Source organism: Acinonyx jubatus, chromosome E1 (genome assembly GCF_027475565.1).
Source record: "Acinonyx jubatus isolate Ajub_Pintada_27869175 chromosome E1, VMU_Ajub_asm_v1.0, whole genome shotgun sequence".
In the NCBI taxonomy this organism is placed as follows: Eukaryota; Metazoa; Chordata; class Mammalia; order Carnivora; family Felidae; genus Acinonyx; species Acinonyx jubatus.
In genome coordinates this window covers 25,861,033-25,873,553 of record NC_069397.1, presented here as the reverse complement: position 1 = coordinate 25,873,553, position 12,521 = coordinate 25,861,033, and the positions used below count along the sequence as shown (strand labels likewise).

Genomic DNA, 12,521 nt, shown 5'->3' with positions numbered 1-12,521 from the left:
TTTTTTTCTTTTAATAGAAAAATATTAATTTCTGCTCTTTTCTGGGTTCATTATCTTATCTTGAAAAATTATTTTTGTAATAAAAAAACCCAAAGATCTAATGCACCATACTGACAGAATGTTTTTGCATTATTCAGAATTACTTAGATGTTGCTGAGTTACCAATAAGCTATTCTGGATGGTAGCTAAATTATTATAACTAGTTGAGGTAAAATATGTTGAATATATCAAGAATAAGAGATGCCTAGTTTGAGGAGAATGTTTTTTTCTTATATTTGAAATTTCTAGGCCATTTTTTTTAACAATGATAATTTATAACACAGAGTTCAATATACATTTTTTCTGTACAAAGTGTGTTACCCAAAGCAGCCTTAAAGCATCTGTGAAATAAGTTATGTTACTGATACTGTGTCTGTTACTATGTCTTGATTCTTATTTCTTAGTAGATTATTGTGGTCAATTCCTATTGTAACAAGAAAAGTAAGTAACAATTGAAAACCATCTCTAATGTGTGTGTGGTTTTTTGTGTGTATTTTTTTTTTTTTAACTCTAAAAGGGAGCCTGGCTTCTTAAGTCTTGGCAGAAATCCATTTTTTCCCCTTTTAAGAAAATATATATACTATATTTGGTTAACTTGGTGTTTCAGAAATCTTGAAAATATGCCAGATGAAATAAAACCAGCTATATTCCTTTTATCTAGCTAAATTATTTTACATACAAGATCTTATGCTGAGTTTAGAACTCTAACCATTGGAATTTATATTGTGATACCCTGATAAAAAGTGTTTATACTGTGATGATATAAAGCAGTAAATGTCTCTAATGTGCAGTCTCTGTCTCCAGATTTGGTTTGCTATAAATGTTTATGTTTTAGGTCCTTTACCTTGGCGAAAGATAAAATTATGCATCTTGAGTGTTTGCTGGACAAATGTGTTTATTTTTTTGAAGCAAAGTTTTAAAATATTTTTAATAATAAGTTTAGCTGATTGTTGTCAGTCTTATTTTGAGGCTTGAACTTCTGTTTTAAAGCTTACATATGAGAAAAAATATATTCTGCCTATAGTGATTGCTTTTAGAAAAGCATTTAATACTGAAATCATAATATATATTCATATGAATTGGGATAAATTCCCCGGTCTTTTGTATGAGGCAGTAAAGTGAGGAGATGCATTTATAATTCCAGTTCATATTTATCACACCACTTATTTCTTCAGAAGCTATGTGTAAAATGATACTCTCATCATGCAGAGCTACTTATGGCCACACTGTTGGGTTTGACTAAGTTGAAAAAATAATCTAGTGTTCAAAAGTGTGACTTAAATTTCTTGTTGACATATACAGTATAATCCTTTTGGTTATTTTATATATTCTATACCCATTCAGTAGTGTAGTACGTATACTGTCTCCAATAAAACTGAGTCATTAAAGGACTTGAGAAACTTACTGTTTGATCTCAAGTATATTATAGTGTAATAGTAAAATCAGAATCCAGAACCATTTAACTTCTGCTTGACAATAGTTATCTGGGTATTTTTACATAATTCTCTAAGTGTCACCTCAGTCTTGATTATCTGTGTCTGCTATTCAGGATCTCCTCTTTGCTTACATCAGGTTAGCTTTTGATGCACAGATATTTTTAGTTGCCCAGAAACTACTATATTAAGGGTTGTTTTTTTGTTTTTTTTCATTTTCTGTGAACTTAAACTCATTATGGGAAAAAAAAAATTCAGTGCAGCATCTGAACCAATGGGTTGCAGACTCAAGCCACTAAAGGAGTTAAACAGGTTATTTAAATGAGTGAGCTAGTTGAGGGTTGGCAAATAGTTCAAATTATTTTAAGCTACGGTAAGAGCCACATGAAACGTAAGTTTGGGCCCTCAGTTTGCAACCTTTGATAAAATAGTTTGACTTCTCTCTGCTGTTTACACACCCCTCCAGAATTACACATATACTAATTTATTGGGGGTGGGGACCAAGTGGTTTAAACTCTTCTAGAGTGTACAATTAAATATAGCTTTCTATTTTGGGAAAGCCTTGTAAAATGTATTTGAAAAGTAATGTTAACTGGTCTACAAGATCATCTTTCCAAACCACACTTCAGCTTAGTTTATAGTGTTTACTTTCTGTCAAAACTTAGAAAAAACATTCACAGTTAACTTCCATAATATAAAATGTCTGTCTCGTTAGGCATTAAAGAAGGATTGGTCAACAGGTATAATGTTATTAGACTGTATTGCTAATGTGAATGTGGACATGACCTCCCAAATAGATCAAAGACTAATCTCTTTGACAGTTACAAGATGGCAGAGCTTGCCATGGGCCTTTTGCTGCTGCACATTGAAACTATTTGTTTGGAAATCATGCCTGAGGGATGAGAATGCATTTATAAGGATGAGCAGGTAAAAGTAAAAGGTTGTCTTTTGACATTTCAACTAATCCCTTCCAGCCTTTGGTTTACTTAACATTTAGGCTATTTGCTGGCAGGAGAAACTGACTTTTTCACATATGCTTTATGTCATTTTAAATTGGGCATTGATTTTCATGCCTGATAATCCCTAAGTGTACAGTGAAATAGATTCTGATGTCATTATAATGCGGTATACGATCTTCCTACCTTTTCTAAACCCTTAACCTTGCTTTCCCTAATGAAATGTGTTTCCCCAAGACAATTTTTTCTTTTCATTAATTTTTAGGAGTTTGTTTCTTTATATAATAAAAAATATTTAAATGTTAATTGATATATATATTTACCTTCAAAAGTTTTTTTTTTCTTTTTGCCTAAAATAATTTTCCTGGGTAAAATACTCACAGTATTTTAAAGGCTATTTGGATGGTAGAGAATATTTGAAAACTTATAAGAAATTGAATTCATGTTGTCAAACATAAAAATTAGTTCATTTTAATGAAAACTAAAACACTAAGGAGAGATAATTTTGTTTATTTAATCTAATAGTTGCTACATTATCTCTGTTTCATTTATAACTAACATATCCTAGAACAACTGTTATCATAGGCAGAGTGATCATTATAAAGTATTTGTCTGGAATAAGGTGTAGGGAAATTTGAAAACCCTTAAGATATTATGTCTAACAAAGGATAAATGCTACAATTTGGCAGGGGTTGGCAGGTACCGTCGAAGAACATAAAGAAACTACTTAGTTATATTTTGAGAGATAGGTAGGAAATATACATTTTTCCCAGTTGGATAGAATTTTTAAAGTATATTTTCTTTTAATCTCTACATATTATAATATACTTTATCACTGAATTGTTACTTTTACATACTATTATCTAACCTTTCCTATGATGCCGTATTATTATATTATTTTTTTAAATATAACCTATAACACTTAAAGGAAAGTGTACTTCCTTTGTATTCTAGTTATAAAGTTTTAATATAGAAATTTGACAGGTTATTTTGAGAGGATATAAAGTACAATTTCTTTCCTACCAATTTGAAAGCTACTTGTCAGAAGTATACTCTTCTGATTTCTCGTCTAACACATGTCCTGTTGTTTAAAAAGGTTAATAGTAATATAGAGTGTATTGAAGAGACTTTGTTTTCTCTTGAGTAGTTGTACAACTTTTTTGGTTTTTTAGTTTTTATTTATTTATTTCAAGAGAGGGGAGGAGGGGGAGAGACTGAGAGAGGAAGAGAAAGAATACCAAGAAGGCTCTGCACTGTCATTGCGAGGCTCCTACGCTGGGCTCGAACCCACTAACCATGAGATCATCACCTGAGCTGAAATCAAGAGTTGGATGCTCAACCGACTGAGTCACCCAGGCGCCCTAAGTAGTTTCACAGCTTCTTAAAACTAACTTGTTAATTTATCTTGAAAGTCCAGAATTTATCCAAGAAAGTAACTCTTTATACCTTTAATTAGGCTTATACTACAAAAATATACTATATACTTCCCCAGGAATACTACATATGAGATCTTAAAAAGTTGACTAACAGGAACTGCTGTTTCATTTTCAATAACTAGTTGCTGGGTATTATAGTCAATTGTTTCTTCTTCTTTCTCCTTTCTTCTTCTTCTTGTTCTTCTCCTTCTTCCTCCTCCTCTTCCTCCTCCTCCTCCTCCTCCTCCTCTTCTTCTCCTTCTCCTTCTTCTTCTTCTTCTTCTTCTTCTTCTTCTTCTTCTTCTTCTTCTTCCTCTTCCTCTTCCTCTTCCTCTTCCACTTCTTCTTCTTCTTCTTGATGTTTATTTATTTTTTGAGAGAGAGAGCAGGGGAGGGGCAGAGAGTGAGGGAGACAGAGAACCCCGAGCAGGCTCCACACTGTTAGTGTGGAGCCCGATGTGGGGCTCATGCTCAGAAACTGTGAGATCATGACCTAAGCTGAAATCAAGAGTCAGATGCTTAACTGATTGAGCTACCCAGGCACCCCTGTAGTCAATTTCTGTGAGCTTCCAATACTAGCAGATAGTTATAGGTGAATAAATTGCTGTCGTTGTATTTGAGAACTATTTTAAATTTTACTTTAATTAGATTTTCTTACTCATTCCATTTCTAATTGGGAAAAGTAAGCCACAACAGAATTGATTTACCCAAGATCACTCAGGAAAGCTATATAGTGTCTTGACTCCAGAGTTTTCACTCTTAAGAGAGCATGCTCTGGAAAGAGACCTAGATTGAGTTCCCAGCTCTACTCCTGTGCACTGTGCTTAGAACATTATAGGAGCTCAATAAATGTTATTATCATTTATTATGAAAATCTGTTGTTCCCATCTTTTCCAATTTTGACTTTGTGTTTAGCTAATTGTGTATACCATTCATTCTGATCTTGTATAAAAGTAGTTCACTCTTGGGAGGATGTAATTTTAACATTTTTTATGAAGACCATATGAAGGCTGTGTATGTGGTATCCTTTGGTGTGACACTGCTTTTAATAGGAATGTAGCATTATATGCTGTAATTGAGTCCATCTTTGAAAAGGAGTATGATTTTATTTTATTTATTTTTTTCGCAGTTCTTAAAATTTTAATTCTCTTGTGCAAAAAATATATCTTTAGTTAAATAGAACAAGAATTTATTTTGTCCAGATGAACCTGATTTTTAATTTCTTGACTGTATACACACCACAAAACTGCACCCCCCCCCCCCAACTACGTTTGGCGTCGTATTTGTAGTATATTATATTTACATCTTATTTTGGAAAGATTTGACATCCATAGTCTCCTTTAGGAATCTTGATTTGTTTATATAGATCTTGTTTTTGGTCCTTCAGCAAAGCTTTATAAATTCTTTTAAGAAATGGATCTAGTTCATTTTTGTTGGTTTTATTCCTAGGAATTTGATAATTTCTGTTGGCCCTGTGAATGGAATTTTCTCCTCACTATGTTTTCTAAATAGTCATTGTAATATGAAGGAAAGCTATTAATGTTTTTGGTTGACTACATAGTTTGACCATCTTTTAGAATTCTTATTAGTTTCAATAATTTCCCACTTCAGTTCTTAGATTTTCTAGGTTTATATTCAAATCATCTACAAATAATGGTGATGTTTATTTTTTTCTAATTGGTACTATTGGTTTTTCTTAGTTCATTTAGTGATTAGAATCTCCAAGTAATCTTACAGGATGACAGTGGATTTTGGATATTCCTATCATTTGTTGAATACTTTGGATCTGAGAGAATTGAAGACATTTTTCAACCCAGAAAAATTCCTTTTATTTCTTTGGTTATTTATCCTCTGGCCTTCCATCTTCCATGTCTCTCTTCTTCATTTTCCATTTCATTACTGTCTTCATGTTTTGGGTTTGTTTCCCTGGAAGCCGAGCTTGAGATGGGGACTGTAAGGACAGGCACTTACTGAAGGAACATTCTTTTTTTTTTTTTTTTTAAGGAAAATTTACCTCTTTTAATATTGAGAAGACTCAGTATTCTTAAGTAACCAAAGACCTGATAAAAAAGACAACATGAAGTTATTTTGGTAAGATACAAAATCATTGTTGTCTAGGAAGATTACTTAAAGTATAAAGAAAAACCTTTTACAAGTTCACAATCTCTTATTACCTCGAATAGAATAGTCCAGGAAAAAAAAAATGTCCTTTTAACAGAAAATTTTAAATTACAGTTTTATATAAGTACACTATTGATATTAAAGCCTATTTTTTAATTTAATTTTATTTTTTTAAATTTACATCCAAATTAGCATATAGTGACAACAATGATTTCAGGAGTAGATTCCTTAGTGCCCCTTAACCATTTAGCCCATCCCCCCTCCCACAACCCCTCCAGTAACCCTCAGTTTGTCCTCCATATTTATGAGTCTCTTCTGTTTTGTCCCCCTCCCTGTTCTTATATTATTTTTGTTTCCATCCCTGGTGTTCATCTGTTTTGTCTCTTGAAGTCCTCAGATGAGTGAAGTCATATGATATTTGTCTTTCTCTGACTAATTTCACTTAGCATAATACCCTCCAGTTCCATCCACGTAGTTGCACATGGCAAGATTTCATTCTTTTTGATTGCTGAGTAATACTCCATTGTGTCTGTATGTATATATATATATATATATATATATATATATATATATATATACACACCACATTTTCTTTATCCATTCATCCATCGATGGACATTTGGGCTCTTTTCCATACTTTGGCTATTGTTGATAGTGCTGCTATAAGCATGGAGGTGCATGTGTCCCTTCAAAACCAAACCATGGATAAATGACCAGTAGTGCAATTGCTGGGTCGTAGGTTAGTTCTGTTTTTAGTTTTTTGAGGAACCTGTTTTCCAGAGTGGCTACACCAGCTTGCCTTCCCAGAAAAGGAGTATGATTTTAATATCAAGCTCAATTGACTAGACGGCAGGATTTACTGTGATCTCTTTTCCAGCAAAGAAGAAGTTTAATTTAACAGTCTCTGTGTTAGTACTGTGTATTAGTACCTAGATAGAAAATGAATATAGTCTCAGCCACTTGGAAAAGTATGAGATTCTTGGTATCCTTTAATAGCGGAGCCTTTGAAGTATTAAGTATTGTCTCAAATGTATTAGTACTGTTTCAACTCTGAATTTTAAATTTGTTCAGATCATCACTGACTGCTTTCATATGCTTTCTTTCATACCTATGTCTTTGGTGTGTGGGGCTCTAGTTGATGCTTTTCATTGCTTCTGTGGATCTGTCTTAAGATTTACCAGTTCTTCTGTCTTCTCTGATCTGTTAAACCCATCCAATGGATTTTTATTTTAGTTACTATATTTTTCAGGTATAGAATTTCCATTTGGGTCTTTTTTTATAGTTTCCATTTCTCCAAAGTTCATTTATTAAGCTATATATTTTTAAGTTGTTTAAATATATTTATAACGGCTACAACAAGGTCTTTGCTAATTCCAGTAGCTGGGCCCTTGCTAGATTGGTTTTTGTTCACTCTTTTTTTCTTTGATTATGGCTCACATTTTTATTAGTAATTTTTATTGTACACTGGACATTGTAGATGGTACATTATAGAGATTCTGTTTTCTGTTATTCTCTGAAGAATATTGATTTTTGTTTTTTGTAGGTAGTTCGGTTAGTAGCTGATGATCTTGAACTTACATGGGCATGATTTGAGAGGTTTTTAGGGGAACTCTGGAAAAGCTCAAGGTACATAATATTTAAATTTTTTTAATGTTTATTTTTTAGAGAGACAGAGACAGAGACAGACAGAGCATGAGTGGGGGAGGGGCAAAGAGAGAGAGGGGGACACAGAATCTGAAGCAGGCTTCAGGCTCCCAGCACAGACCCCTGTGTGGGGCTCAAACTTCATGAACTGCGAGATCATGACCTGAGCCAAAGTCACATGCTTAACCACTGAGCCACCCAGGCATCCCTCAAAGTACATTATCTTTAAACTCTGTCTCCCCTGTGATTTTTGTCAGGGTTTTGGTTTAAGTCTTTTTGGGAGTTGGTTTAGAATTGGCATCTTTCTAAATCATGGTCCTTTTTAAAAACATTATACCTGACTGTGTGTGAGTGTGTGTGTGTATTTTACTTGATTTTTTATTTACAAAATATATTTTGGCTAAATTTCCATGTCAAAATATATAAATCTATTTCTTTTAATTAGTATTTATCTCAGAATAAATGTAATATAACATTTACTTATCCTCTTGATAATTAGACATTTAGGCTGTTTCTTATTTGTCTTTAGTAGAAAGATGCTATGAATATCCTTGCACATATTATCTATCTGTACTTGTAGGAAAATAGAAACACTTGTGGTAAATATTTGTCAGTATTCTGCAGATAAAAACAGTGGGATTGTTAAATTTGCATTTCTTGGTTTACTAATAAAGTTAAGTATCTTTTCATGTGGGTTACTAGCCAGTTACCATTCATCTAGTTCTGTAAAAGATGCTATTTGGGTTTTGAGGGGGATTGCACTGAATCTGTAGATCACTTTGGGCAGTAAGGACATCTTAACAATACTAATTACTCCAATGCATAAACATAGTATCTTTCCATTTCTTTGTGTTTCTTCAGTTTCTTTCATCAATGTCTTAAAGTTTTCAGTGTAAAGATCTTTCACCTCCTTGATTTATTTTTATTTTAGAGAGAGAGTGAGCAGGGGAGAGAGAGAGGTAATCTTAAGCAGGCTCCACACTCAGTGTGGAACCCGAAACAGGGCTCAATCTCATGACTCTGGAATCAGGACCTGAGCTGAAATCAAGAGTCCGACGCTTAACCAACTGAGCCACCCAGGTGCTCCTCACCTCCTTGGTTTAATTTATCCCAAAGTATTTTATTCTTTTTGATGCTATTGTAAATGGGACTGTTTTTCTTTTTCTTTTCTTTTCTTTTTGTTTGGATAGTTTGTTGTTAGTGTATGGAAATACAGCTGATTTTTGTATGATGTTTTGTATCCTCCAACTTTACTAAATTCATTTATTAGTGCTAACAGTTTTTTGGTAGTGTCTTTAGGGCTTTTTACATATGAGATCATGTCATATGCAAACAAAGTTTTACTTTGTCCTTTCTGGATTGGATTCCTTATATTTCTTGCGTAATTGTCCTGGCAAAGACTTTCAGTATTTTGTTGACTAGAAGTGGTGAGAGTGGGCACATTTGTCTTATTCCTGATACTAGAAGAAAAGTTTTCAGCTTTTCACCACAGAGTATGATATTAGCTGTAGGCTTGTTATATATGGCCTTTATTATGTAGAGGTACATTCCTTTTATATCTGATTTATTGAGAGTTTTAATCATGAAAGGATGTTGAATTTTTGCAAATGCTTTTTCTGCCTCTTTTGAGATGATTATATGATTTTTGTTCTCCCTTTTGTTAATGTGGTTTATTACATTTATTGATTTATGTATAGTTAAAGTAATCTTTCATTCCAGGAATAAATCCCTCTTGATCATGTATCTAATCCTTTTAATGTGATGTTGAATTTAGTTTGTTGGTATTTTGATAAAGATTTTTGCAACAGTGTTTATCCTATAGGGATATAGCCCTGTAATTTTCTCTTCTTGTAGTGTCCTGATCTGGCTTTGGTATGTGATTAGTACTGGCTTCTTAACATGAGTTTGGAAGTTTTTCCGTCTCTTCAATATTTTGGAAGCATTTGAGAAGGAAAAGTGATAATTCTTCCTTAAATGCTTGATAGAATTTACCATTGAAGCCATCTAGTCCTAGGATTTGTTGTTGTTGTTGTTGTTGTTGTTCAGAGACTTTTGATTACTGCTTCAATTTTCTTGCTTATTATAGATCTGTTCAGATTTTTTCTCTTCATTATTTAGTCTTGGTATGTTGTATATTTGTAGGAATCTATCCATTCCTTCCGGGTTATCCCAGAAATGTACTCTTTCATTTATAATTTTATTTGACTCTTTCTTTTGCTTAGTTAGCAAAAAGTTTATCAGTTTTGTCTTTTCAAAAAACCAGTTCTTCATTTCAGTGATTTTTATCTATTGTTTTCTAGCTTCAAAGTTCATTTCTGCTCTCATCTTAGTTTCCTTCCTTAAGCTAACTTTGAGATTAAGCTGTTCTTCCTTTTCTAATTACTTAAGGTGGAAAGTTAGGTGGTTTATCTGAGATCATTTTTTTTTTTTTTTTACTGTAGATATTTATTGCTATAAACTTTTCTCTTAGAACTGCTTTTGCTGCATCTGATAGTTTTGGTTTATTGTGTTGCCATTTTCATTTGTATCAAGATATTTTTTAAGTTCTCTTTTGATTTCTTCTTTGACCCATTGTTCAGTTGTGTGTTATTTAATTTCCACATGTTTGTGAACATTCCAGTTTTCCTTGTGTTAATAGATTTCTAATTTCATACCATTGATGTTGTAAAAGATACATTATACGATTTATATGATATAATGTATCCTGGAGAATATTCCATGCACACTTGAGAAGAATGTGTGTTCTGCTGCTGTAGATTTAAACCAAATCATAACAATATTTACATTAAATGTGAAGGGTGTAAACACCCCAATCAAAAAAGCAGATATTATCAGGCTGGATAAACATAAAAGAATGAACCACTGATGTATATTTCAACATGAATGAATTCCAAAATCATTATGCTAAATGAAAACAACAAGTGATTACATACTATATAATAACATTTACATGGAATTCTAGGAAAGGCAAAACAGGAAGCAGATCATTGTTTGACAGAGTCAGCAGTGAAGGAGAGAGACTGAAAAGGAATAGAAAGGACATTTAGGAGGGTGTAAGAATATTCTAAATTATGATTGTAGTGGTGGTTACATGACTATGTATTTGTCAAAACTTATCTACATGTACATTGAAAGTTTGTGAATTTTATTCTCTGTAAATTATTTCTCAATAAAACTGATTTCATCACACAGCTAATTATTTGCATGTAGGAGTTCAGGGAATGTAAGGATGAATAAACATGTTTTAAATGAACTGAAAAAAAATGTATTACTGAAATACTGAAAAACAAAATCTCTCTACCCTAATAAAATGATTCAGAATGTTGGAAGTTAATATGGTTTTTTAACTGAGCCGTAATTATCTACTATATTTTTAATATTTTTAAATTATTAGGTTGTACTAAAGCGACAGTACAATGATCAGCACTCCAAACTGAGAGGTCTTTTACCTGGTCGTCAATGGTATGAAATTCAAGCATATAGGGCCTTAAACCAGGCCCTAGGCAGGTAAGTGAAATTTCATGTAATGTAACTGTAATATTAACCTTTGGTCAGGGCTGTAGAAGAGATAGTCTTGCTACTTTAATCCTTATAATAAATTTGATAGAATTGTATTTCACTAGAACCTTAGGAACTGGTTTGTTTGTTTGTTTATGAGAGAGAATGCATGTGAGTCGGGAAAGGGCAGAAGGGGAGAGAGAGAATCTCAAGCAGGCTCTGTGCCATCTGCACAGAGCTCAATGTGTGGCTCAAACTCACAAACTGTGAGATCATCACCTGAGCTGAAATCAGGAGTCCAATTCCTAAATGACTGAGCCACCCAGGTACCCCTGGAACTGGTATATTTTTAATGATAGATGTCACAAGTGAAAGCTAAAAAGAATCGATGGAACAAATGAAACTACAAACTCTGCTAAAGTTTAAAGATTTGTGGTTGGGACACTTGGGTGGCTCAGTCGGTTGAGCATTCAGCTCTGGCTCAGGTCGTGATCTCACAGTTGGTGAGTTTAAGCCCTGCATCAGGCTCTCTGCCGTCAGCACAGAGCATGCTTCTGATCATCTGTCCTCCTCTCTCTGCCCCTCCCCCACTTGCTCTCTCTGTCTCTCTCAAAAGTAAATAAACAAACTTAAAAAATAAAGGATTTAAAAAATATGTAAAGATTTGTAATTGATCAATGAATGTCACACAGAAGAGGTACTCCATAAATGTTTATAGAAGTTCACTATCTCAAACAATAAAAGTTTTACCTTGTGAACATCAGAACCCAGTTGATGATTTTATGGGTATAAAGCAAACTATTCAAGAAGAGATAAAACAAACTATACTCGTAGTACTAAAGAATTAATATCAACTAATAATAACATTTAATTGTAATACTTCTTTTCTAAGGATTCTGGTCCATTAAGATTTGTGTTTTGTACAACTAGTTATTAAATCACCATTTTATAGCATAATTTTCATATTGTAGGACATCAACGTTTAATTTATAAACACTGTAATTCTTGTATTTTTAATAATATAATTTAATATTTCATATTCTCTGTTTATGAAATTATAATTAGTTAAAGCCATGTAATTTTCCTGTGAGGCTATAAGACACTCAGGTTAAGAACACAGGTTAAGAATAAAATCATAAGGGGCTCCTGGGTGGCTCATTTGGTTAAGTGTCCCACTTAGTTTTGGTTCAGGTCATGATCTCGTGGTTTGTGAGTTCAAGCCTCACATCAGGCTCTGTGCCGACAATGCAGACCCTGCTTGGGATTCTCTTTCTTGCTCTCTCTCTGCCTCTCCCCGGCTTGCTCTCTCTCAAAAATAAATAAAAATAAATATTTAAAAAAAGAATAAAATCATGAAAACATGACCATTTGACATCTATTCAGTTCAGGCAGAAGACCCACTGCTAACCATTATC

General features: G+C 33.2%; 1 protein-coding gene across 1 annotated transcript in view; it reads left to right on the top strand.

The window, feature by feature from the left end:
• BRIP1 (BRCA1 interacting helicase 1) overlaps positions 1-12,521 on the top strand; it is a 205,740-nt gene that overhangs the window by 155,102 nt on the left and 38,117 nt on the right. Inside the window, 1 exon segment of the mRNA XM_053211561.1 lies at positions 11,003-11,115. Coding sequence (XP_053067536.1) covers positions 11,003-11,115 — 113 coding nt within the window.